Source organism: Columba livia, chromosome 3, assembly GCF_036013475.1.
Source record: "Columba livia isolate bColLiv1 breed racing homer chromosome 3, bColLiv1.pat.W.v2, whole genome shotgun sequence".
Taxonomy (NCBI): domain Eukaryota; kingdom Metazoa; phylum Chordata; class Aves; order Columbiformes; family Columbidae; genus Columba; species Columba livia.
The window spans coordinates 746678-772284 of record NC_088604.1 but is presented as its reverse complement, the minus strand read 5'-3'; the positions used below and the strand labels follow the sequence as shown (position 1 = coordinate 772284).

The following is a 25607-nucleotide window of genomic DNA, read 5'->3' as shown; positions in this document are numbered from 1 at the left end:
GACCCACGCAGCGTGGGGTGCGCGAGGAGAACAGCAATTCTGCTGCCAAATGGAGCCCTTGAGGCTCCACAGGCATCTGCAGAGGAACAAAGGTGCAAGGTCGTCCCAGGGGAACACTGATGTGGGGTGGTGATGGAAACAATTACTGACTGCATCTCAGAATTAATCATTAATGATACAGCTTCAGATGCTGAAAACCGAGAAAACGCTGGATGGATTTACAAGGTCGCTCATCTGTTACTGAGATCCTTGGCTGTCGCGTCGGAGAGGACGTGTGAAAGCAACAGAGCACACAAGGCTTTTGAAGGACCTTAAAAATGTTGCTCAAGGTCTGAGTCTTTCGGCAAAAAAGGAGAAGAAGCCAATGAAGACAGAATGTGGGCGAGGACAGAAAACTCGGGAAAATAGTTAAATTCTTCATGGCTTCCATCATTTCCTGGAACGCTCTCCCAATATTTTCTGCAGTCCTCAAGGACGCCGGAGACCGCGCTCGGGAAGGTCTGTGCCGGTGACGAACGCTGCCAACGCAGGTGCTGCTGCAGCTGAACCTGCTGCCAAAATCGCCCTGTGCTATGCCACGGAAATGGCTGGAACAGGCACGGTTAATGCAGGAAGAAGGGCTGAGGGCACACGGGCACGTTCCAGGAGCACAGAGCACACGAAGGCTCCGCAATGTGTTATTCACCGGAGAGATGAGCACCGGGGCTGCCACCAGCCGCGCTGGCGATCCGCAGGGACGCCCCAGCTCCGCCGCCTCCCTGGGCTCAAAGAGTCGGGATGTAGAAGAATCAGATGTGCCCACTTTGGCCAGCGGTCCCTAGCTCACTCTTACCTTTTGGGGCTTTACGTGAAGCTTTATACAATCAAAACTGCGCTGGTGGAACAGCCACAGTCTCAGTGCTTCGTGCAGCAGAGACACTGTCAGCAGCGTCAGGGTCTGGAGGCAACATCTACAGAGACCACGAATGGTGACAGAAAAGCCACCAGCTCCCTTGGTGCTCCCGAGAGCTGTGCACGAAGTTCTTTGCTTTTTCATCCACTCCTCCTTTGAAAAAAAATTATGTGCCGAAAATCAAAAGGAAGGTGAAAACTACTTGTCAGTGGACTAAGAATGCACTGAGAGCTGGGGGGCAGAGCCTCTGTGAAGTTTGGTTTTGCTTTGTGGGGCCTGAGGCGCTGCTGAAGTCAACAGAGGGACAGTGTCCCCGGAAAGGGGCCGAGAGCAGGAGGCTGGTTCAGCCTCTGACTTGCTCTTCGGAGCACTGTCTCCAGAGAGAGTCACAGAATCAGCGACTCACAGATGGTTTGCGTTGAAGGGACCGTTAAAGCCCATCCAGTGCACCCTGCCATGACAGGGACATCTGCACCAGCTCAGGGTGCTCAGAGCCCCGTCCAGCCTGGCCTGGGATGTCTCCAGGGATGGTTCATCTACCACCTCTCTGGCCAACCTGGGCCAGGCTCTCATCACCCCCAGCACAAACCATTTCTTCCTCCTTTAGTTTAAAACCATCACCCCTTGTCCTGTCACTGTGGGAGCAGAGGGGCAGGATCCCCCAAACCTGCTGCTCACGGGGCTGGGGACACAGGCAGGACACGGGTGGGTTCTGGGCTCCCAGCGCACATGGCCGGGTCACGTCCAGCTTTTCACCCACCAAGAAAGTCAGAAGCACCAGCTTCAGCAGCTGAGTTTAGCGGCCGAAACAGAGATCATGTTCCTTGGGAAGCGCTGGTGTCGTTACTGTGGGGAATGCGGAAGTTCCCAGTTCCACAGTCTCTGGTGGTTTCGGTGTCTCCAGTCAGATGCTGAACCTCCTCTGCACCCCCTCACCCTGAGCTCCTCCCGGGCCAAGGACCTAAGTCCTCAGACACTCGCGCTCCCGGACATTTCCAGTTGTGAAAATGGGTACAGATGCCAAAATATTATTCCCCTCCTCCAGTTAAAATGAACTAGACATGGTGGCGGTGCTCCTGTCCCTGGATAACGAATGTACAGTGAGCACCAACCTGCATTTCTCCAAGATGTGGACAGAGAATGGGCTGCACTCGAGCGAACCACAAATACTGTGGGAGGATAAAGGGCCTAGAAATGGCGTGACACTCCGTCACTCTCCCGAGCTCCTTCTCCTGCAACACCTCAGATGGTTCAACCCCCGAATGTCCCACGGACACTACGGGTGAGCTCAGCACAAGGACTCGCCCTGAAGGCCCCTGAGCGGGACCACGAATCCCAGAGCTGGGTTATGGTTGGACTTGATGATCTTGGGGGTCATTTCCAGCCGACTGACTGTGATTCTGTTCTGTGAATGGCTCTGGGCACGGAGCGCCGTGGCTGCGGGCACCACGCTCTTGTCCACGCTCTTCTTATTCTGCCTTGTTCCTCTGCCCCGTTTCCCTCTGCTGTCCAGGACGGAAACACAAGCGAGCTCACATGCCACAAAACCACAGGCAAACCTCTCTGGCCACAAACAGTCCCAGAAAACGTGACTTTTGTGACGAGAGCGAGCACAACACAACACGAACCAGCCCAAGAGCCCACGTGTTTGAGCCTCCGGTCTTGCCCTTCCAAACAAGGTCGGTTTGCTAATGGTGGAGATGTTTAATTACAGCTCACACACACGGCCAAAGCCCCACACAAAACATTACTGGGAAGATGTGTCTTTCACTGACCACAGACCTGCATAATACACACATCCAAAATGCGTATTTTACTCTCAATAACTTAAGCCTACCCAACGAATAATAAAAAATTTACGTTTTGATTTCTGTATCTAAATATTTTCTCTGAATGGCTGTAAAGTGGTTAAAATAGATTAAAAGATAAACGAAGCATTCGATGAGAAGGACACAATACAATGAGGAGAACGGGCTGAGGAAAGCGTGTCTCATTGCTAACGTAGCACCACGAATTCCTGCAAAACCGGATCAAAGTACACTTTTAAACCCACTTCAGGAAGCCTGTGATTACAGATAAATATTTATTTGAGGACTGAGAAAAATTGCTGCGCTATGATGAACTTTGTGGCTCTGTGGATAAACACATCTATGCCTTGCACCGAAAACGAAGGCACAGCGCCCTTACCCACTCACTCCCGCTCTCTTTGATGCTGCGGTCCTATAGATGTCCATAGGTGAGGAGCAGCGGGTTCCTGAGCAGCTTTCACTACTTTTCTGAAATTCTCCAGGATCTGCCGTCCTTTTTTAACACGCTTGGCTCCTCGAAGCAGCAATAAGCAATGCAGACCAGTCCTCTGCAAGGCTGGTTGTGCGAGGATGCTGCAAATGCTTTACAAACGAGTAACCGCATCGAACGACGCGCGTGGGGGGTTACCCGGCGGATGCCCCCCTGGCAAAGGCCCACACGAGGAGCAGGAACGCGCAGCGGGAAGGATGCGCTGGATTGGGGCTGGTTGAGCGGGCAGGGGACGCGCCGGTTCCGAACCCCAGCAACGCGCCTCCCTGCACCGACAATCAGTAACTGCATTTACACCTTCGGATTTCCTCGACCTAAGAGAGACGTGAGGAGGCAGAAGCCAGTCTAGATGGAGCGGAGAAGCATCAGAGTCTGACTATAATTGTACCACCGAACTCAGAAAAGAGAGCATAGTCTCAAAAGAAACCCACAGTTTCATTTTAAAACTGTATTTCAAATAATGCTAACGTTAAATAAAGCTGCACTACCGATAGGCTGTATATTGTCTCAGTCTGCCTTCCTGCTACAACTAGACTGGGATTGTACCTGATGCAGTATTAACACGGCTGCTGAGGTCCCTCCCGGTGGCCTGGGCGGCACCGGCAGCGCGGCTGAGCCCGCCGAACGGCAGCTTTGCTGGGCCCGGCAGGATCGCACGCTCGGCAGAAGGCGGCGGCTGCTCCGCGGCCTCGCAGCTGCCGGAGGCATGTTTGCCAAAGCGGGCTCCTCGCGGCCCGGCCAAGCCGCTTTGATCTTCGGAAGGAGCGGCTCACGAGCTAATGAGTAACACACGGACGCGGAGCGCCAGGCACCACGAGAGCCTCTGATGTGATGCCGGGGTCTTCCAGGGGGCCGCAAACAGACACAAAAGGAAGGGGGATCATCTGCGAAGCTGAGTCCTGCTGCTGGAAGCGAGCGGTGCCCGAGAACAGCCCGTGCAGCTGGTGACACCAAGCGCGATGTGCGTGCTGGTGGCACAGAACGTACCCTGGTGACTGGGGCCACATGTGAGTTGTGCTCCTCATAGGAAAGTGCTTGCTGATGGAGAGCAGACAAGTCCCTGTAGATTTCGTTCCCTATGATGATAATCTGATTTGTTGCTCCTATCTTCCAGGAGCCTACACAGGAAAGTAAGAAGCAGCGACACTCCGGACATGCACCTGGGAGCTGGAGCCCAGTGAGAGACAGAGCAAAGCATCACCACCCCAAACCTGAGGCACAGGCACCTCTCTTTGCGTCTTGGGTCGTGCATGTCAAAAACCAGCTCTCTTTCTTCTTTGAGAGAAAAAACCACCAGGAATAAAAACTGTGGTGAGCTCCTATCAGCAGCAACAAGCGTATGCTGGTTTATAATGAGTTCACGTGAGCAGCATCCCTTGCGAGAAGGACCATGAGAAGCACAGACCCGCACGGGCAGCGGCTCTGCCCCTCCGTGTCTGGCCCACGGGCAGAGCAGTGGAATTCCCTGTTTCCCTGAGGGCTCACAAACCAGCGCCACGTCCCCAGAGCTGCCAGCGGAGCGGCCGGCAGCACCGCGATGGCTCGGGCCGACCACCTCCGCTGGGTTTCGGCTTTTCCCTTTGTGCCGCGAGAGCCGCTGGGTTTGCAGCGGGAGCCGGGATGCGGGGCAGGCGGCACAGACCCCGATACACTCCCCCTCCCGAAAAACCCGCACTTTTCCCTGTATTCCTTTTTCCAGATGAACGCACTGCGTGCAGCCTCAACGTTCTACAGCAACGTTCCGTGCTGCTCTCGCTTTCCCAAATGTCTCCTGCTGCCTGACCCAGCTGCTCCGATACCTCCTCGTTACCACCTCGGGGTTCTAAGAGTCTGAAAATCACCCTGCTGCGGTCTAAAGAAAAGCCGGGCTTGGCTGCAGAAGAACTTGGGCCCTCAGTGTCACCCACCTTTCAGCAAATGGGTTTTCCTGCAGTAGCGACACATGCAGGGAGCGGGATGGGATGGATGGGGTGGGATGGGATGGGATGGGATGAGGGTGGGATGGGGTGGGATGAGGATGGGATGGGATGGGATGGGATGGGATGGGATGGGATGGGATGGGATGGGATGGGACGGGATGGGATGGGATGGAATGGGATGGGATGGGACAGAATGGGATGGGAGGGGGTGGGATGGGATGGGACACATGAACCCCGGCAGATGGGCTGAGCTCCCATCTCCAGCCGTTTGAAGGTGGGTGGCTTGAAGCAGCGTGGCTGGACATCATCCACATCATCACACCTCCTAGGAGGTTCCGCTGATGGTGACCAGGGCCACTATCAATACAGTCTCCAAAATTCACAAATTCTTCTAATAATCCTCAGTCACCTGCTGTTTTCTAGGGTAGCGCAGAGCTGGAAAGACATTCTAGACATCAAGCCTGATCTCCTCTTATCCCCACATCAAGTAACTGTGCTGTGAACCTACCAAGAGCTTTGGCAATGGCTTCCCTGGTAGGGAGGCTGCATGTGCCAGAGCTCAGAGCTCCGGCCTGTGTCCTCCTGACGGCCTTTGCCAAAGGCCATTCCTGACATCAAAGGAGACGACGATCCCAGGAGACACCTCCTAACGTCACAGGTGACGCACTGTCTGCAGCCATTCCTGACAAGGAAAGCAAGACTTTGGATCGGAAACTGATGGTGAGGATTCTGGACATCCTTGACATCAAGATGACAAAGTTCCTGCTGTCAGTTGGTACCAGTGGTGGGAGATGTGGGGCTGGAGGGTTCCAGTGTCTACACCGAGCACAAGGGACGTGTAAAGGGATTTCTGAGAATACAGGCCGGGCTGGAGTGACCCCGAGCGTCAGCATCAGTCCAAACAGCTCAAAGCCAACTGCTGAGCCAACATCAACGGATCAGAAACACTGCACAAATGCACAAGAGAAACAACTGGAGCCAAGAGTTTGGCAATATGATGTTGCCGAGAGGGCGGCACCGACCGCGGAGCCGGGGCGTACCCGACGCTGGATGCACAGCAACGCTCTGCCGTCACACGCACGAGCGCCAAGAGCATCCGCGACGGTGGAACCCGGCTTACAAGATGTAGATCCCCCGGAATTCTGTGTTTTGTTCAGTCTGATGAACTCGTTAGTGTTGTCAGAAACACGGGATTAAGCTGCCAATGATCCGGAGAACCGAGGCTGCCGGGAGCCGACACGCCGTGTGTTCAGATGAGCACCGGCACCGCGGTCTGACGGCACCACGGCCGCCGGTCCCAGCGGCTGCTGGAATCCAGATCTTTCCCCCAGCAAACACCCCGCTCACCTCCGCCTGGGAATTCATTTCAACAGACAAAAGAATACGAATATTCACATGCGCTGGGTTTTCCTCAACTACATTAGTTAAAACACCGAGATTTTCCATTGCTCCGCTGTTTTAATTCTTTGTGGATTTAGGTCCATCTGCTTCATGCTTGCAGAATTGTAGGGATATTTACAGTAGTCAGGCTAAATCACAAATACAAGCATTGCTATCTAAACCTAATTTGGATTACATGACGATTTTAGTAGTTAGAACAACTTCCATTTCACTTTGATAAATAAAACCCCCAAGAGATTTCAGTCTGAAAGCATCAGGAAAGGCCAACGCTACAGCTGGAACAGATATGTGCTCCACTCGCGCTCTTAGGTCAGACGATTTTGATCCAGCACTGAGGACAGATTGATTCCAGGTATGGCTTTTTTCATTTCTGTAGTACGGTGTAATATCTACACCGGTGTTAGACCACGTGTTTTGCTGTAAATAGGTGTTGTTGCCATGCAGTAGCCATCGCGGTACCAGAGGATAACGGCTACACGACGTCTGGGGGAGCCAATGCTGAACCTCATCATTGCCAAGGGCTTGAATTCCTAATGCTTCTTTAATGCTAAACAGCGCTGCATCTATATTTTCTGGGTTTCTTTATCTTACTTCTGGCATGCTTCAAATCAGCTGTAACTACCAAGAGAAAACCCAAAACAAAACAAACACCAGCGTCACAACGGCGAGGCAGACACCAGAATGCAAATGCTTTCCATAGGTGTTACGTGCTCACCAAACCCGGGCTCGCCGGCACGCAGCTCACCGGGGAACAGCACGGAATTAGACCTCACAGCCATGGATGCTGGTTTGAGATGGAATGTCAAGACCCATGCTCTGGGTCCTCCGCACAGGACACACATGGAGCTGCTGGAGAGGGGCCAGAGCAGCCCCAGGAATGACCTGAGGCTGGAACAGCTCTGCTGGGGACAGGTGAGAGAGTTGGGGGGTTCAGCTGGAGAAGAGAAGCTCCGGGGAGACCTTAGTGCAGCCTTTCAGTGCTTAAAAGGGGCTGAGAAGAAAGATGGGGACAGACTTTTGAGCAGGGCCTGTTGTGACAGGACAAGGGGTGATGGTTTTAAACTAAAGAACCACAGAATCCCAGAATCCCAGAATGTCAGGGTTGGAGGGCCTGGAAAGCTCATCCAGTGCAATCCCCCCATGGAGCAGGAACACCCAGATGAGGTTACACAGGAAGGTGTCCAGGCGGGTTGGAATGTCTGCACAGAAGGAGACTCCACAACCCCCTGGGCAGCCTGGGCCAGGCTCTGCCACCCTCACCCCAACAAGTTGCTTCTCCTCTTGCAGTGGAACCTCCTGTGTTCCAGTTTGCACCCATTGCCCCTTGTCCTGTCCCTGGTTGTCACCAGAAGAGCCTGGCTCCATCCTCCTGACACTCCCCCTTTCCATCTTGATCCCCAGGAATGAGTCCCCCCTCAGTCTCCTCTTGTCCAGCTCCAGAGCCCCAGCTCCCTCAGCCTTTCCTCACACGGGAGATGCTCCACTCCCTCCAGCATCTTGGTGGCTGCGCTGGACTCTCTCCAGCAGTTCCCTGTCCTGCTGGAACTGAGGGGCCACAGCTGGACACAAGATTCCAGGTGTGGTCTCCCCAGGGCAGAGCAGAGGGGCAGGAGAACCTCTCTGACCTACTGACCACCCCCTTCTAACCCACCCCAGGTACCATTGGCTTCCTGGCCACAAGGGCCCAGTGCTGCCTCATGGTCACCCTGCTGTCCCCAGGACCCCCAGGTCCCTTTCCTCTGCGCTGCTAAGGAGGGAGATTCAGGCCGGACATGATGCAGAAATTGTTTGCACTGAGGGTGGTGAGAGCCTGGCCCAGGTTGGCCAGAGAGGTGGTAGATGAACCATCCCTGGAGACATCCCAGGCCAGGCTGGACTGGGCTCTGAGCACCCTGAGCTGGTGCAGATGTCCCTGCTCATGGCAGCGGGACTGGGGGAGATTTATCGGTCCCTTCCTACCCAAACTATTCGATGATTCTGTGATTCTATGACTGTGTTGACAATTCTGGGGTTGTGTCTGCCCACAGTGCTTTCATTTGCTCAAAGTCGGAGCGCAAAAGTGTATTTGTGGGCTGGGGAAATAAAGAACAAATTGGAGAGAAGCCAATAACGCAGAAAAAACTACCAACTTCAAACAGATAAAAGTTTACAACACAGTTAGTAAAGGAGTGATTTATGCCCAAAGGGATTATTTTGTTGTATCAGACCATACCTAAAGCCTTGTGCTGCATATAACATGCTTTAACAAGATGTTTCAGGACTCCCTTTGAAAAAGACAACCCTTATAAAGACGTGAGGTGGAAGAAGGGATAGCTCCTTACAAAGGAAAGGTCCAAAACCAAGCAATAAAGTCTGTGTAACAGATGATGAAACGAGCCCCAAATTGCTGCCATCTGTTAGCAACCTTTGCCCAGTGAAATGAATTTCATATGAGGTCAAGAAATCCCAAACTGCCATTTCCTCATTACTATTAATAAGGGCCAGGTGCCACATAAACCAGCGCTGGATCCAGATGTCCCTCACGTGGCTTTGATTACCCTTCTAGGCTTGGCCAACACTAGGAGGGAAAGTCTTAGAGACGGAGGCTCCGAGGCACGTTCGGTGTGAGCTCCTCTGTGGTTGCCGGGCATTGGCGGCATTACCGTCCCGGTTCCCGCGGTCAGCGCGGTGGCCAGTGCCCTGTGCCGGTCCTGTGGGAGCCACGGCATCTGCACCGCAACACGGGCTCCGGCACCTCCACCCGGCTGTGTAGCAGAGGCCACCCCTCCTACAAGCGACAGCCGAGACAGGCGCCAGCTCTCATTTGAATTTCATCAACATCTTCTTGGACAGTCTCAAGTGTCTAAAAAAGTATCGGTTTTCCCCATCTCTGAAATGGACACGCTCGATTTAATTCAGAAAGATGTGAAAAGGTACGGGTATGTAGTCTGGTCAAGATTAAAGTGCTGTGGGAAAGCTCAGTGTATCCACCTCCTATGGCACCGATGCGTTGCTCCTGGGTGCCCAGCCCGTGCTACAGCGCAGTACAAGGAATTGGTAATTGCGGAGAACTAAGCACTCGCTGGATCGTGTCCGGGAGGAGTGTGTGCCGTCGGCACAGATCACGTCCTGGAGGAGTGTGTGCCGTTGGCAGGGATCGTGCCCGGGAGGAGTGTGCGCCATCAGCACGGATCGTGTCCTGGAGGAGGAGTGTGCGCCGTCGGCACGGATTGTGCCCTGGAGGAGGAGTGCGCCGTCGGCATGGATCGTGCCCTGGAGGAGGAGTGTGCGCCGTCGGCACGGATCGTGCCCGGGAGGAGGAGTGCGCCGTCGGCACGGATCGTGCCCGGGAGGAGGAGTGTGCGCCGTCAGCACGGTTTGTGTCCAGGAGGAGTGTGTGCCATCGGCACGGATCGTGTCCGGGAGGAGGAGTGTGCGCCGTCGGCACGGATCGTGTCCGGGAGGAGGAGTGTGAGCCGTCAGCACGGTTTGTGTCCAGGAGGAGTGTGTGCCGTCGGCACGGATCGTGTCCGGGAGGAGGAGTGTGCGCCGTCGGTACGGATCGTGTCCGGGAGGAGGAGTGTGTGCCGTCGGCACGGATCGTGTCCTGGAGGAGGAGTGTGCGCCGTCGGCACGGATCGTGTCCAGGAGGAGGAGTGTGCGCCGTCGGCACGGATCGTGTCCAGGAGGAAGAGTGTGTGCCGTCGGCACGGATCGTGTCCAGGAGGAAGAGTGTGTGCCGTCGGCACGGATCGTGTCCAGGAGGAAGAGTGTGCGCCGTCGGCATGGGTCGTGTCCGGGAGGAGGAGTGTGCGCTGTCGACACGGGTCGTGTCCGGGAGGAGGAGTGTGCGCTGTCGACACGCACCGAGGCTCAGTGACGTCCCCGAGCGGCTCCGTGACTGCTCAGCCAAGAAAACATTGTCCTACCGGACTCAGCACAGCTACGAAATTCAGCAGGAGGCAATAACTATTTCACACCCTGGACCCTACAAGGATAATCATTTAAACAGCTACAACCCTGCGCTCAAAGAAAATACAGTGAAATAAGTTATTCCAGAATCCTGTCTTCCAGCTTTCAGTCGTGCCAAACTCATCATCAGCACCACATTTCTTGGGGACGAAACAAACACCAAGTAGAAGGAGATCTTGCCAAAAGAAATGCAAATCCTTGTAGTACATCTCTCCAGTCATCTTAATATCTCCACAACAGAAACACAACATCCATAGGCTCATGAATATCTATCCCCAAATGTGGCAATGAATGCTTTGGTGGAAACATCTATGTGAAACAAAAAATACCACCAGCACGCCGCAGCCAAGACTCATGAACAAGTGTCAAAGGAGAGAAACACCCACGTAGCGGGAGAATATCTTCAACAACAACAAAAACCCCACTCCAGCCTCATGTATGAGATCTTCCATGGCGACTGATGAAACATTCCCGTAGGATAAGCCTAAGCACTGGATGCGTGGTTCTAAATAACCACTGACCCTGGACAGACCATGCTCATTGGGCTTTCTGACCTCCATTCTGATCTGCTGTTGCACAAACCATCCTTTGCTCTCACTGCTCTGGAGGACACGTGCCCCACCAGGTCCCGCTGTGACGCCTGCCCCGACCGCGGGCGCTCGCCACCCATGTTCTGCCACCGAGTCTCAACGACTGCCGCAAGGACATCATCCGCAGGAACGGCATCCAGCCTCTTCCAGCTTGGAGCAGCATTCCACACGGAACCACACACAGAGTGCCAGGGGTTGGAGGGCCCTGGAAAGCTCATGCAGTGCAATCCCCCCATGGAGCAGGAACACCCAGATGAGGTTACACAGGAAGGTGTCCAGGCGGGTTGGAATGTCTGCACAGAAGGAGACTCCACAACCTCCCTGGGCAGCCTGGGCCAGGCTCTGCCACCCTCACCCCCAACAAGTTGCTTCTCATATTTAAGTGGAACCTCCTGTGTTCCAGTTTGCACCCATTGCCCCTTGTCCTGTCCCTGGTTGTCACCAGAAGAGCCTGGCTCCATCCTCCTGACACTCCCCCTTTCCATCTTGATCCCCAGGAATGAGTCCCCCCTCAGTCTCCTCTTGTCCAGCTCCAGAGCCCCAGCTCCCTCAGCCTTTCCTCACACGGGAGATGCTCCACTCCCTTCAGCATCTTGGTGGCTGCGCTGGACTCTCTGCAGCAGTTCCCTGTCCTGCTGGAACTGAGGGGCCACAACTGGACACAAGATTCCAGGTGTGGTCTCCCCAGGGCAGAGCAGAGGGGCAGGAGAACCTCTCTGACCTACTGACCACCCCCTTCTAACCCACCCCAGGTACCATTGGCTTCCTGGCCACAAGAGCACATTTCTCGAGGTTCTGAAGCAAGCTCAATGTAGCAGCACCTCCAAGACCTTCTGGCTTCATCTGTGTTTTTCTGGGAACGCTGCAGGACAATCTCAGTGCCCCAATTTGTACCACAGCCCCCCAGAATCCGCACACCTGTAACTGCTGGAGCAGTGAACACCGGCACAGGGAAAGGAACGCTTAAGCTGGCTTTGCTGTCAAGGACAGCTTGTTGTAAAGCTGAACTCTGGGCATTTGACAAATATACCTGGGTATGTGAAATATAAGCCAAGAAGGAAAATGTTTCATCTAAGTGACTTTTGGTGGGTAAAGCTGTTGTTTGCACCTTGTTTGTAGTCCCAGCAGGTCAGACTGAAGCTAAGCCTGAGCAAAGCCACTGTTTCTGCAGCAGTTCCCCAGTCTCCTCCTTTATGTGCTGGGGCTCATCGCGGTGCCCGAGCTGGCTCTGTGCTTCTGTGCTATAGGACCCTGAGGCCCTGGGCCACCCCCCCGATCTGCTGGAGGTGTCCTGAAGCAGCAGGACGGGTGCTAGGCCTGCATTAGGGAGGCTGGGACAGAGCTAAGACAGGGCTGGGCCAGGAGGCTGACCAGGGATGGGCCAGGAGGCTGGGCCAGGGCTAGGACAGGAAGATGCCCAGGGCTAGGACAGGAGGCTGCCCAGGGCTAGGACAGGAGGCTGTCCAGGGCTAGGACAGGAGGCTGGGCCAGGGCTAGGACAGGAAGCTGCCCAGGGCTAGGACAGGAGGCTGGGCCAGGGCTAGGACAGGAGGCTGACCAGGGCTAGGACAGGAGGCTGCCCAGGGCTAGGACAGGAGGCTGCCCAGGGCTAGGACAGGAAGCTGTCCAGGGCTAGGACAGGAGGCTGCCCAGGGCTAGGACAGGAGGCTGGGCCAGGTCTAGGACAGGAGGCTGTCCTGGGCTAGGACAGGAGGCTGGCGAGGACTAGGACTGGAGGCTTCCCAGGTCTAGGACAGGAGGCTTCCCAGGGCTAGGACAGGAGGGTGGGCCAGGACTAGGACAGGAGGCTGGGCCAGGGCTAGGACAGGAGGCTGGGCCAGGGCTAGGACAGAAGGCTTCCCAGGGCTAGGACAGGAGGCTTCCCAGGGCTAGGACAGGAGGCTGGGCCAGGGCTAGGACAGGAGGGTGGGCCAGGGCTAGGACTGGAGGCTGGGCCAGGGCTAGGACAGGAGACTTCCCAGGGCTAGGACGGGAGGCTGGACGAGGGCTAGGACAGGAGGCTGGGCCAGGGCTAGGACAGGAAGCTGCCCAGGGCTAGGACAGGAGGCTGGCCAGGGCTAGGACAGGAGGCTGGCCAGGGCTAGGACAGGAGGCTGGGCCAGGGCTAGGACAGGAGGCTGCCCAGGACTAGGACTGGGCTGGGCCAGGGCTAGGACAGGAGGCTGGGCCAGGGCTAGGACAGGAGGCTGGGCCAGGGCTAGGACAGGAGGCTTCCCAGGGCTAGGACAGGAGGCTGCCCAGGGCTAGGACAGGAGGCTGGGCCAGGGCTAGGACAGGAGGCTGGGCCAGGGCTAGGACAGGAGGCTTCCCAGGGCTAGGACAGGAGGCTGCCCAGGGCTAGGACAGGAGGCTGCCCAGGGCTAGGACAGGAGGCTTCCCAGGGCTAGGACAGGAGGCTGCCCAGGGCTAGGACAGGAGGCTGGGCCAGGGCTAGGACAGGAGGCTGGGCCAGGGCTAGGACAGGAGGCTTCCCAGGGCTAGGACAGGAGGCTTCCCAGGGCTAGGACAGGAGGCTGGGCCAGGGCTAGGACAGGAGGCTGCCCAGGGCTAGGACAGGAGGCTGCCCAGGGCTAGGACAGGAGGCTGGGCCAGGGCTAGGACAGGAGGCTGGGCCAGGTCTAGGACAGGAGGCTTCCCAGGGCTAGGACAGGAGGCTGCCCAGGGCTAGGACAGGAGGCTGCCCAGGGCTAGGACAGGAGGCTGGGCCAGGGCTAGGACAGGAAGCTGCCCAGGGCTAGGACAGGAGGCTGCCCAGGTCTAGGACAGGAGGCTGCCCAGGTCTAGGACAGGAGGCTGCCCAGGGCTAGGACAGGAGGCTGGGCCAGGGCTAGGACAGGAGGCTGGGCCAGGTCTAGGACAGGAAGCTGCCCAGGGCTAGGACAGGAGGCTGCCCAGGGCTAGGACAGGAGGCCGGGCCAGGGCTAGGACAGGAGGCTTCCCAGGGCTAGGACAGGAGGCTGCCCAGGGCTAGGACAGGAGGCTGGGCCAGGGCTAGGACAGGAGGCTGGGCCAGGGCTAGGACAGGAAGCTGCCCAGGTCTAGGACAGGAGGCTGGCCAGGGCTAGGACAGGAGGCTGGGCCAGGGCTAGGACAGGAGGCTGGCCAGGGCTAGGACAGGAGGCTGGGCCAGGTCTAGGACAGGAAGCTGCCCAGGGCTAGGACAGGAGGCTGGGCCAGGGCTAGGACAGGAGGCTGCCCAGGGCTAGGACAGGAGGCTGGGCCAGGTCTAGGACAGGAGGCTTCCCAGGGCTAGGACAGGAGGCTGCCCAGGACTAGGACTGGGCTGGGCCAGGAGGCCATCCCCCATCACCTCCCCAGCAGCAGACCTGCCTTCTCCTGGTGCCTGGGGCGCCCCAGGGCCCACTGCACATATTTGGGAGAACCAGCTGAATTTAACCGTCCTGAGACCTAAATCCAGGTGCTACATGATATATTAAATGCAGCTTTGACACCCCTCCCTATGTACAACCTCCCTCCAAAGATGCTCCCCAGGGCAGGGGTCTCAGGATGAGATGGATGGGGTGGGGTGGGATGGGATGGATGGGGTGGGGTGCGATGGGGTGGGATGGATGGGATGGATGGGGTGGGTAGGATGGGATGGGGATAGGATGGGGATGGGATGAATGGGGTGGGGTGGATGGGGTGGGGTGGGATGGGATGGGGTGCGGTGGGATGGGGATGGGATGGGATGGGATGGGATGGGATGGGATGGGATGGGGATGGGATGGGATAGCATAGGATAGGTTGGGATGGCCCTACAATTTCTGCTATGAGCAGGAGCCGGCTGGTAGGAACCAGCAGCACAGCAGCGTGTGACCCAGCGCCTCGGTCCTTCCACCGAGTGGGACACCCCAGAACCTTCCCCTCCGCAGCCCCAGCGGCACCGTGGCCACCGAGCGCCGGAGCTGCCGCGTCCAGGGGCGCACAACGTGCTTTCCCAGAGCAAGGATGCTCCTCCGCTCCTGCAACCGCTGTGCTCCCAACTTAGTAACGGCAAAATGGGCCATCAGGAGGAGGGGAGAATGTGCTGGATATAGAAATACGCTCTGGGGGCTCTGGGAGCCCCTCTGAGCACACATGGCACATGACCAAGCCTCGAATTTCCTTACAACCGCCCACAATGAATCCATAGGAACTGCTGCGTGCGAGTACTGCGTGTCCTGCTGTAAACACTCCAACATCGTTTCATTTCCAACCCTCTATTCACGAATAACGCGCATTAAAACAAACAAACAAAAAGCAAATAAACAGGAACCTGCAGAATATAAAAACTGAAAAACGTTCATGCTGGGCAGCCCCTTGCCAGAGGATCTGTTTAGCAAATAATCCCAACCCTTTCGGCTGCTTTTGAAGCACAGTAGAACGAATAAGCGTATTTTTCCCCCAAGTCGAAAGCAAGTGCAGCCGCAATGCTTTTGCACAGGGCTTTGTTAGGAACGCTGGCGGCTCAGAAGCTGGAACTTGGCACACGAGTCTCTCGGCAAAGGCAGGGCCGGGAGGACGAGAAACCAAACAAACTCCTGCCTGTTCCTGGCCGTGCAATCCAAAAGGTGATTAAGCGCAGAGGAATGCGATTCAGGGCCGGCATGAATGGAGGGAGCGCTCCGCACAAGCCGTCCTGCTCGTCACGGGCCGGCGGGAGCATCGGCACAACCGCACTTCTCCCGCAGCCTCCGGGCGGCTACTCTGGAAAATCGCTCTGGTTACTACAGATCAGGATTAGAAGCAGCCAAGGGCTCTGTGCTGTTGTAGTTCACCTCGTGCTGTGTGTGCCCTCCGAAACGGGACGGAACAACCAGACCCCCCAGGCTGACAGCAACTGCCCACCAGTCCCTGGTTGAGTGTCAGGAGAGGCTCCTGCACCCCCTGACAGCATCACAGGATGGGTTGGGTTGAAGGGACCTTCCAAGGGACCAGCCCAACCATGCCATGAGCAGAGACATCTTCACTGGCTCGGGGATCTTCCTTCTCCTCAGACAGAGCCAGGTCTCCGCAGCGCCAGCTCCGCGCCTCGGGCTGCCTTTCACCGCGACAGGAAGCACCACCACACCATTCAGGGATTCGGTTCTCACCTCACCCACCACAGGACAGTGCGACCCAGCGAAGCAAACGGACGGCCAAGAAAGGGATCCTGATGTGTGCCTGCGGCTGCTCCGTGCCAAGCCTTCCTCCTCGCACCCCAACGTCACCCGCGACGGGCAGTGCTGCCCCCCAAAGGGCAGGGTAAGGGCTCCTCCCGCGCAGACCCGGCCTTTGCTCCCCAGTGTCCCCTGACGGATAAACTCCAGAGACACGGAGCTCTGCTTCCTACATGACCCCAAATCTTTGTCACCTCAAGAGCTCTTCCAGGAGCCCTTCCAGGTTTGATACCCTCCAGGAGGCCCGTGGACACGGCTCTTAGTGAGGAGGCACCAACTCCAAGCTTATTCTAAAGCTACATCTGTCTATGCTAGTGAGTTAAACCGTACCAAAGAGTGTTTCTGGCACTGGAACAAGATAATTCACAATATCTAAGTGTCAGTACGCTCCCTGGCAGGGCTGTGACACATCTGAGTTCCCAGACACGCCATTCCCAACACCGCAACCAGCCACCGGCTCTCGCCGGCTGCGACAATCCAGCTCGCAGCAGCACAGCAGCCACTCTCCCGCGCGTTTGCTCGCACAGACAGAGCCTGCGCGCTGCCACCCTCGTCGGCTGAACCAGAGACGGCACCAGGGCTGCCAGCGCGGTGCGTAACCAGATCGGGTCCTTCCCTTCAATTTATCCCAAATAGGCAGTTTTCTCTTATTCTACGTTATGCTATTTGGGCTGTCCGCTCCTGCCCTCCAGACAGTAGTTTGCCACTTGTTCCAGAAATGCTTGTCGGTTATGAGAATGAACAAATGTCATTCAAGGAGGTTGGGTCACACCAGCTATGGAGCTGGCAGACGTGATCCACCAATGCCGCGAGTTTCCTGTCACCCACAGAGCCCGAAGGGACACGCTGCACACGACCGAGGCCGCGCGGTGTGAGACGCAGCGACTTGCAGTGTTAGGAGGAATTGTTCCTATTTTCGTTACAGTGCACCGGTACGTGATGGTGGGATCACCCAGCTGCACACATCCATCCACTGCAGAGGGGTGTGCGCGACCCTCGGCTGACGCAAAAACGGGTGCAGATCTGGACGGCATCTCGGGTTCAGATAGCAGCACGATGAGGCTTCTTCAGCTGCTGCAGGGCTGTTCCAGGTCAGGAATTCCCCAGGTGCAGGTTTCTCCATCTCCTGGCAAGGGACGCAGGTCTCGCCCCAGCTTGCTGCCTGGGCCCAGCCTCGCTAGAGCCCTGGGGAGGAAGGTTCACCTCGGCAAGGCGTGTGCGCCGCTGCCCTTGCACCTCCCGAGCTGCCTGAAGTGCAGGTTGGACTCCATGATCTTAAGGGTCTTCCAACCACAATGACTCCATGATCATCTACACTCTGAATCATCTGAACGATGGGAGGAGAACAAGGATTCCTGTCTCTCCACTGGGTAAGGAGCGACCCTCCCACGATTTCCACGACCTCACGAGGACTGCTGGGTGGGAGCGTGTCCACTTCTTCTGATCAGTAACGCAACCTCGGAATTCACGGGCCAAATCTGCTCTGTGGTGTCACATGGTTCCCACCATCTTCTGAAAGGAGGACGCTTCCATTCCAGCGTCTAAACGCTCCCATGTGAGCCCCTCTGCTGCGGAGCCATTTCCGCGCCTGTTTGGCATTAGAGCGGTTCTCTTGTGTTGGAGCGCGAGCGCCTGACTCCTCCGGATTTGTTGTATGAATTGTACTACACGCCAAAGACATCATCCATGTGATGTACATCTTTGTGAATTCCTTTGACGTTCTTCTGAATATTGAACACTGCAGCTCCATTGGCCGCTCGTTTGACTACAAAACAAAGAGGGTTTAATATTTAGCAGATTATTCAAGCCTCTCACCAGCTGTGACATGAAAATGGTCCTGTTGTAAATTAGGAGCTACGCTGGCAAAGATCTTTATTAGCTGGGACACAACAATCTTCGCAGTAGTAGAGAACAGTGTGGCGGGCTATGAATACCATGTGGCTGAACACTGCGGTGCTGGAGCAATCTCCCAACACAAAGCCCCGATCCTCAGGGGTGCGACCAGGACTGGCCCCGTGGATTCCAAGGCACAGTTCTGCAACGGGAAAGGCGGGACAGAAACTTTGACAGTCTTGACAGGGGATCGATCCCCTCTGAACATGGGGCACAGAACTTCCCTGGCTTCCCAGTAAATACCAGGATCAGAAATCACGGTGTCTCCTGACACAAAGTCCTTACAGCTCGCCATGATTTGCTGACCAAGACCGGCCAAGAGACGCAGCAGCTTCCAGGCCTTCTGAGGACATTCGCGTGACTGGAGTTTGGTCTCTCAGAATCACTGAATCGCTTTGGTTGGAAAAGCCCTTCAAGATCGTTGAGTCCAACCATAACCCGCCCTGTCCCTGCCCCATGTCCTGAGAACCTCCTGTCCGTCTGTCCAGCCCTCCAGGGCTGGTGACTCCAGCACTGCCCTGGGCAGCCTGTTCCAATGCCCCACAGCCCTTTGGGGAAGAAATTGTTCCCACATCCAACCTCAACCTCCCCTGGGCAACTTGAGGCCGTTTCCTCTGCTCCTGGCGCTTGTTCCTGGGGAGCAGAGCCCGACCCCCCTGGCTCCAAGCTCCTTTCAGGCAGTTCAGAGATCAGGTCTCCCCTCAGCTCCTGTTCTCCAGATGAACCCCCAGCTCCCTCAGCCGCTCCTGGAGATGGAAGTCGGTTATCACACAATTTTCTGTGGGCACTTGGTGGAAACCTCAGCAGCCGAGTAACTTGTTATTAACCCCCCAGGAGCAGCAAAGATCTCTGCTCAGTGGTTACACACACAACCGCTGGCTGCAGATACGTGATCAAAGCGCCACACCAGGTTGTGCCTTGCTGCACGTGGTGCCACGCCGGCTCCTGGTGACAGGGGAACCATCCACAACGGCACCTCCAGCTTCCGCGACACAGCCCGTGTTGTCTCTGTTCAATGCTGAATGAACGAGACAGCTTTTTGTCCTGGAAGGGATTTTTTGCTTGCAAAGCAATTTGCTTGAACATAGCCAAGAAATGGATCCTCTTTCACCCACCTCTGTAAATCCCATTGGTGATACAGAGAGGGCAGAATGGGACCCGCAGCTTTAGCAGTGAGGGGAATCAGCGGCTCCTACAGCGGATGCAGATTCTGCTGCTCCTGATGTGCCGCTGCCAGCCCCGAACCCCGGGCTCTCACCCCAGCTTAGCGCTGAGACGCTCAGGTCTCCACGTTTTCCCTCATACGTGGTCCTGCTGTTTCTGGCCTAGTCCATAGGCCTTTGTGAGGAACTAACCAGACTCAGCTCTTCTCCTTTAGCTTCTTTTTCCAAGACAGACGCTTGTGGACCCCAGGACAGGGCTGGCTGAGCACACAGTAGCCGGTACCCTTCCTAGCTACTCTGGGCTTTCACACACATGCAAGGGGAAGACGTGACTCTAGAGCCACCCACACTGGTACAAGTTCTAAAGGACAGTGGGATGCTTGATAATATTTTTGAAGTTCTTCAGTAGTTGTGTTTCTTCAGCCCACACTCTCGCAGACATCCAGCCCTTTATTCAAGCATTTGTTTGACTGTGAAGTCCTGAAGATGTGTGGAAGCCAGTGCATGGTGCAATGAGTGCTCCTGGACTTCAAGCTGGAGATACGCCACCACCTCCCTTCCAGAACAGCGGGGACACCAATACAGAGGGGGATGCGCAGGGTGGTTATCAGCCGCGCGAAGGCCAGCTGGGGGCAGTTACCAGCGGTGTGCCCCAAGGGCTGACCCTGGAGCCAGTGCTGTCCAGCGCTCCAGCGATGGCCCCGGTGACAGGACAGCGAGCACCCCCAACGGGTTTGCAGCCAACGCAGGACTGGGAGGAGTGGTTGATACACCGGACGGTTGTGTTGCCGTTCAGAGGAACCTTGAAACCCTGGAGAAACGGGCAGACAGGGACTTCACCAAGTTGAACAGAGGGTGCAAAGACCCGTTCCCGGGAAGGAACAACCTGCGTGCTCTGACCGGCTGGAAAGTGGCTTGGCAGGAAAAGACGTCGGGGTCCTGCAGAGATGCTGAACATGAGCCGACAAAGAAAGTCACCAGCGTCCTGGGCTGTGCTGGGAAGGCGGAGGGACGTGACCCTTCCCCTCAACCTGCACGGACGAAGCTGCAGCTGGAGGGTCGGGCGCAGTGCTGGACAGCCCCGTACGGGGCAGATTTGGCGCAAGACTGGAGCAAGCCCAAGGAAGAGCCAAAAGGATGATCAAGGAGTGAGTGCATCTGCCATGTGAGGAGAGGCTGAAGGAGCTGGGACTGTTTGGCTTCAAGAAGAGAAGCCTCAGGGGGATCTTATCGATGGACATAAACCAGATATAAACAGAGCTAGACCCGTCTGAGTGGTCCCCAGCAAAAGAGCCAGAGGCAACGGAATGGAAATACAGGCGCAAAGACAGGAAATTCCATTTCAAAAGAAAGAAACCCTTTCTTACAGGGAGGGCACTGCAGCACCAGAACCCCGTGCTCGGGGGGTGCAGAGGGACTCGGAACACGATGGGACCGGTTCCCAGGGGACACGCTGCTCTGCGGAGCTGCCGCTGTGTGGCTCCTGTGCTGCTCCACCAACTGCAGCGTCGCACCCAGGACTTCTCAGGCTGCGCGTCTGTAGTTAAGAGGAGAGCACCCAAGCCACTTCGGGCCATGCAAAGGCAAGGATGTAAAGTTTCAGTTCCTACAGATCAGCAATGTGTCCTTGGGTTGGTCACAATCTGCCCTTCTCGAGTTCCAAATCCTTTTTGGCTCACCCATCATGGATTCCAGCAGAACGGGACTGGACAGAATGTCAATAGTTTTGGCTTTCTCATCCTCCTACTAACACAGTGCTCCAGGGAAGAAGAGAGGTGAAACTGGGCAAACTCCTCCTTTGATGTCTTATTTAACCTCTTCCTTTTTCCGTAGTCAAGCTGAACATCGCCACGCAGACAAAACCAAGCTAAAACACGCCGCATTTCCACGCAGGTGATTACTCCCAGCAGTGATGCTGGGAAAGAGAATGATATAGCCTCGGAATTCCACCTGCAAGGTGCCGCAGCAAACCCAGCGACAAGTCCGCATCAGCTGAAGAGGAACGGGGCTCCAACAGCAGACGCACACTTATCATCTGTTTAAATTCACAAACGGCCGACCAGGAGTCACCAAAAGCCCCTTTCAGCACATGTAGCGCTGAGGCACTTTCAGCAACAGAGTCACCCAGGAGATATATCCCCTTACAAAACATCGGTCAGCCGAATTCCCAGCTCACGTATCAAATAGCCAGTTGGGGTATCTGCTAACCAACATGTGAAACCCCCAACGATGGGAAACTCAGGATTAGTGTTCCTTGAAGCTTAATGTATAAAGACAACCATGTTGGAAAATGCCGAGCATTCGTTCTGCTGGAGAGAAGACATGGAACAGGCGGCTGTCCCCAGAACAGCAGCAGGGCTCCCTCTGCAGTGGGCTCCGGGACCAGCACACCATCCAGGATTCAACAGGACACAGAGACGAAAGGCGGTAACAAAGCAAATGCGTTCTTGTCTCTTGTGAGTTTACTCCTCCCGTTCACAACGAGCAAACCGGGACTAATTCGAGGACACTATATCAGGACTGAATGATATGGATCCCTGCCCGGAATATTAAGTCATTAATTAGTTTTCATGCATGGACTTGTGTGTGGCAAGGAGGCAAATTAAAGGGTTCCAGAAGAGACAAGAAAGCTTTCTTAGCGAGGAAAACACTCCATAGAATCTCCAACAAATAGGTGATGAAGCCAGTGAGAATCCACATTTTCAACCATGGATGATCATGCACAATTCTATAAAGAACTAATGAATGCAGCCACCAGTTGGGTACCCATGGCAATAAACTTCATTTGCAAAGGAGAGAGGAATAACATCAAGGGCACACACAAACATGCTCTACTGGAAAATGGTGAGGGCTGCTTTCACATTCACAAGTGTGAGACACCCCACATTCCCGTGGTTTATTTGCCCACAAGCCAATGAACAGAAAAGAGTTTCATGCAGAACGAAAAAGGAGTTGGATCACCTACAAACGAAGTCAACTTACTGCCTGCTTCTGCTCTTCCTCCTGTAACGTCGGCAAAGGGAAAGGGTGAAAAGAGAAACAGGATAGATTAATTAGCATATGAAAAGGAAACATATACACACACAAAATACACAACAGGGCCCATGAAAGAGCAGAACATGGCAAAGTGGAGGAACATCTGCAGACACGCAAGGAAACGAGGCCATTGGATGTAACAGCCGAGGTGGGGCTGCAAAGGCATCATCTGCTCCATCCTCAAAAGGAGACTCTTGTCTAAAATGGCCTTGAGCGCTGGCAAAAGTTGAATACACAATGGTTGTCACGGTATGGATATAGGACAGGAAACCCGACCGGTCTCTTGGCTTTGACACAGAACCTTCACTGGCTTCTCTTCCTCCCCCGGGCTCGGAAATGCCTCTCGAGCTGTTCTCGAGGCAGCAGACACCAAACCTCCAGCACCCGAAGCCTGGAGACACCACCCGGAGCCGCAACCGCCGCGCGACATTCGGGTCCCTGTGCGCACAATGTGCCACGGCGAGACCCGAACCGCCCCAGCCCGGGGCACAACGTCCCCGCTCGGGGCGGCAGCGCCGGGGCCACCCGCACCTCTGGCAAGCGAACCGGGGAAAGCGGGGCAGGAGCGCCCGAGATGTGCAGTAAGGAGACAGACGCAGAGAAAACAACTCTGTGTGTCACTTCACTTGGAAGACCTTTTGGGGAAGAAAAAGTGAAATACGGATGAGTTTATCCTGTTTTGAAGCAGAGAAGTGTCCAGTGTGACCACGGACAGGTGGGGTCGCAGCCTGACTTCAACTGCATGAGCATTCATGCGAATGACCCGAGTATCACATAGTCAGGAGTTCCATAATTCGGAAGTTTCTGTAGATTTCGCCCCCGCTGATATAAGAAGCACTTTGCGTCCCTCGGCAGCCGCGGTACGGAAGCGCCGCGGTGGTGCGGAAGCGCCGCGGTGCCGCAGGGAGAGGCTGGCAGCGTGTGCCGGTGCCGCTTGCACTCGCAGAGCAGCGGTTACAGCGTTGCCGGGGTCACAGTGTGTCCCCCACCGGCAGCAGCACGGGCAGCGCGGCTCCCCAGGCATCCAGCTCATGGGATTCAAACTCTCGGAATAAAAGCTCCTTCTGGCCTCGAAATCCGAGTACCCACTGATCCACCTCCCCTCATTTATTTCCCATCTGGATTAACCTGAACTCTGCCCCTTAATTTAGAGCAGGTCCTTCTCACCGGCCGCTGCAGCAAGAGGCGTTTTTCTACCTGTGCACCGAGGGCACGGCAGAGACCGTGGGACCCATGGCACAGAACTCCACATTCTCAGCAGATACTTCTATTCTCATGTCCCAAGCCCCGGTCTCTCTCAGGTGTGCATTTCAGCACCGATGTGCAGATGTTGGGGATGGCCCCATGGAACCAGCCCCACACCAGCCATGGGGCTGTCCTCCCCACAGCCCACTGCTTCCCAGTCGTTCCTCCCCAGCGCCAGGACTCGCAGGAGCAGATGGTGAGCAAGGCCGGGGAAAAGATCTTCAACCATCTCCACTCTACAAAAGAAGTTTGAAAAATGAGGCTTCAGCATTAACTACAGATGTGAAAAACCAATCCCAAGAGGCGCGGAGCTTTGCTGGAAGGACCGAGCGGTTATGAGATAAATCATCAGATCGGCTGCTGAGGAAATTACCGCTGAGGAAATGGAAAAAGTGAAATGGGATATGTCTGCTGAATATCCGTGTGGCTGAGAGCAAAGCCCTGCGAGCAGGCAGGCACGGTTGCTGCAGACTGCCCCCAGAGGGGCGCAGCCATCGGCACCGGGTTATCGCTGGACACGGACCAGAGGACACGGCCTCAAGTTGCGCCAGGGGAGGTTGGGGTTGGATTTAGGAACAATTTCTTCCCCAAAGGGCTGTGGGGCATTGGAACAGGCTGCCCAGGGCAGTGCTGGAGTCACCAGCCCTGGAGGGCTGGACAGACGGACATGAGGTTCTCAGGACATGGGGCAGTGGTGGCCTTGGCAGTGGAGGTTAATGGTTGGACTTGATGATCTTGAGCGTCTCTTCCAACCCAAACAATTCTGTGGTCCGATGACTGCGTTGGCCTCCTCCAAACTGTCCCCGGGAATGGGTCGGGGCAGCTGGTCCCCTCGGGGTGGTGGCTGGGGCTGGTCTGGGCCAGCACCGGTGGCCCTGGTCCACGGGCACGTCAGCGCCCGCAGCCCCGGCAGAGCGGGTCGCGAGTGCCCTCCAGGGATGTCAGCGGCACCAACGAGCCCCCGCACAGAGCAGCCAGGGCCTCAGGAGCACGTGGGACAATACAGCGGGACATGCCAATGATGGCACTCCGGGACAAGCCGAACATCTCCTTGGGGAAACCACCAACAAATTCCAGCAACCAAAACCTCCGCACAGGAGCGCTGGCAAGAAGACATGGAAGGGCACTCGATGCAAACCCCAACCTTAAATCTCAATTGCAACGGGGCAGGCTGCAAAACATGGGAGCAGGACACTCATCACTGGGTTTCGATTGTCCTGCTCTGCTCCGAGCCCAACGCTCATGGCCACGGGCTGAACCTGCAGAGAACAGCCCCGACCCACGGACAGAGGCACCAGACGCTCGCGTCACCCGGTACGCCGAGTCCAGCCCTAAATGCTGAAATGAAGGCGGTATTAAAAATGTAAAAAGCACTGCATAAGAAAATGGAAAAAACACCATAAAAGCTTAACAGCTGATCTAAATTATAAATGAAAATTTCTGAACTGCACCAAAGGACGAGGGAAGAGAAACCTTGCGGGAAAACGTGGTGTCTGGCAGCGCCAAAGCCACCAAAGAGACTGTGAAACGAGCACAAATATCAGATACGAGATCGAGCCTTAGGGGGTGCGTGCTGCTCCTCGCTAGTCATGGTAAATCCTTCATATTTGAGGAGGAATTAGTATTTCTGTTCCGTGTTTGACTAACGGTACTTGCCCTTGTAGCTCCTGTCAGCAAACAGTGCAGTACTTCCCACCGCTCAGGAGAAAAGGTGTTTAAAAGTGTCTACTGGAAACGATGTTTTTAGACCAGCAGGCTGGGAACTCGCAGCTGGGGTTCCTAACATCCCTACATGAGGAGCTACCCGCTCCAGGGGAGGCAACTTGTAATACATCTTGGAATACCCAGGACTGGAACGTGCCGCGTTGCACTCACACTCAAAAAGGGAGGTAAGAACTCAAATCAGCACAAACATCTTGCCCTGTCATTAATTTATTCCAAGTAACAGAAACGCTGATACAACTAATAAGTAACATGTGAAGCATTATAGCTTCATGGAAAATAGATCTTGCCAAATAAATCTCATTTTGTTTTATGAATGTATTACAAGTTTGGCTTCT

At 55.6% G+C, this 25607-nt stretch overlaps 1 protein-coding gene across 11 annotated transcripts in view; it reads right to left on the bottom strand.

The window, feature by feature from the left end:
- Positions 1-25607, bottom strand: part of DTNB (dystrobrevin beta) — a 181351-nt gene that overhangs the window by 41832 nt on the left and 113912 nt on the right. For 9 of the 11 annotated variants that reach the window (XM_065055424.1, XM_065055426.1, XM_065055427.1 and 6 more), the window contains one exon: positions 22249-22269. The exons of the other annotated variants lie outside the window; for them this stretch is intronic. In XM_065055424.1, coding sequence (XP_064911496.1) covers positions 22249-22269 — 21 coding nt within the window. The remainder of the gene's footprint in view (positions 1-22248; positions 22270-25607) is intronic. 11 annotated transcript variants of the gene reach the window in all.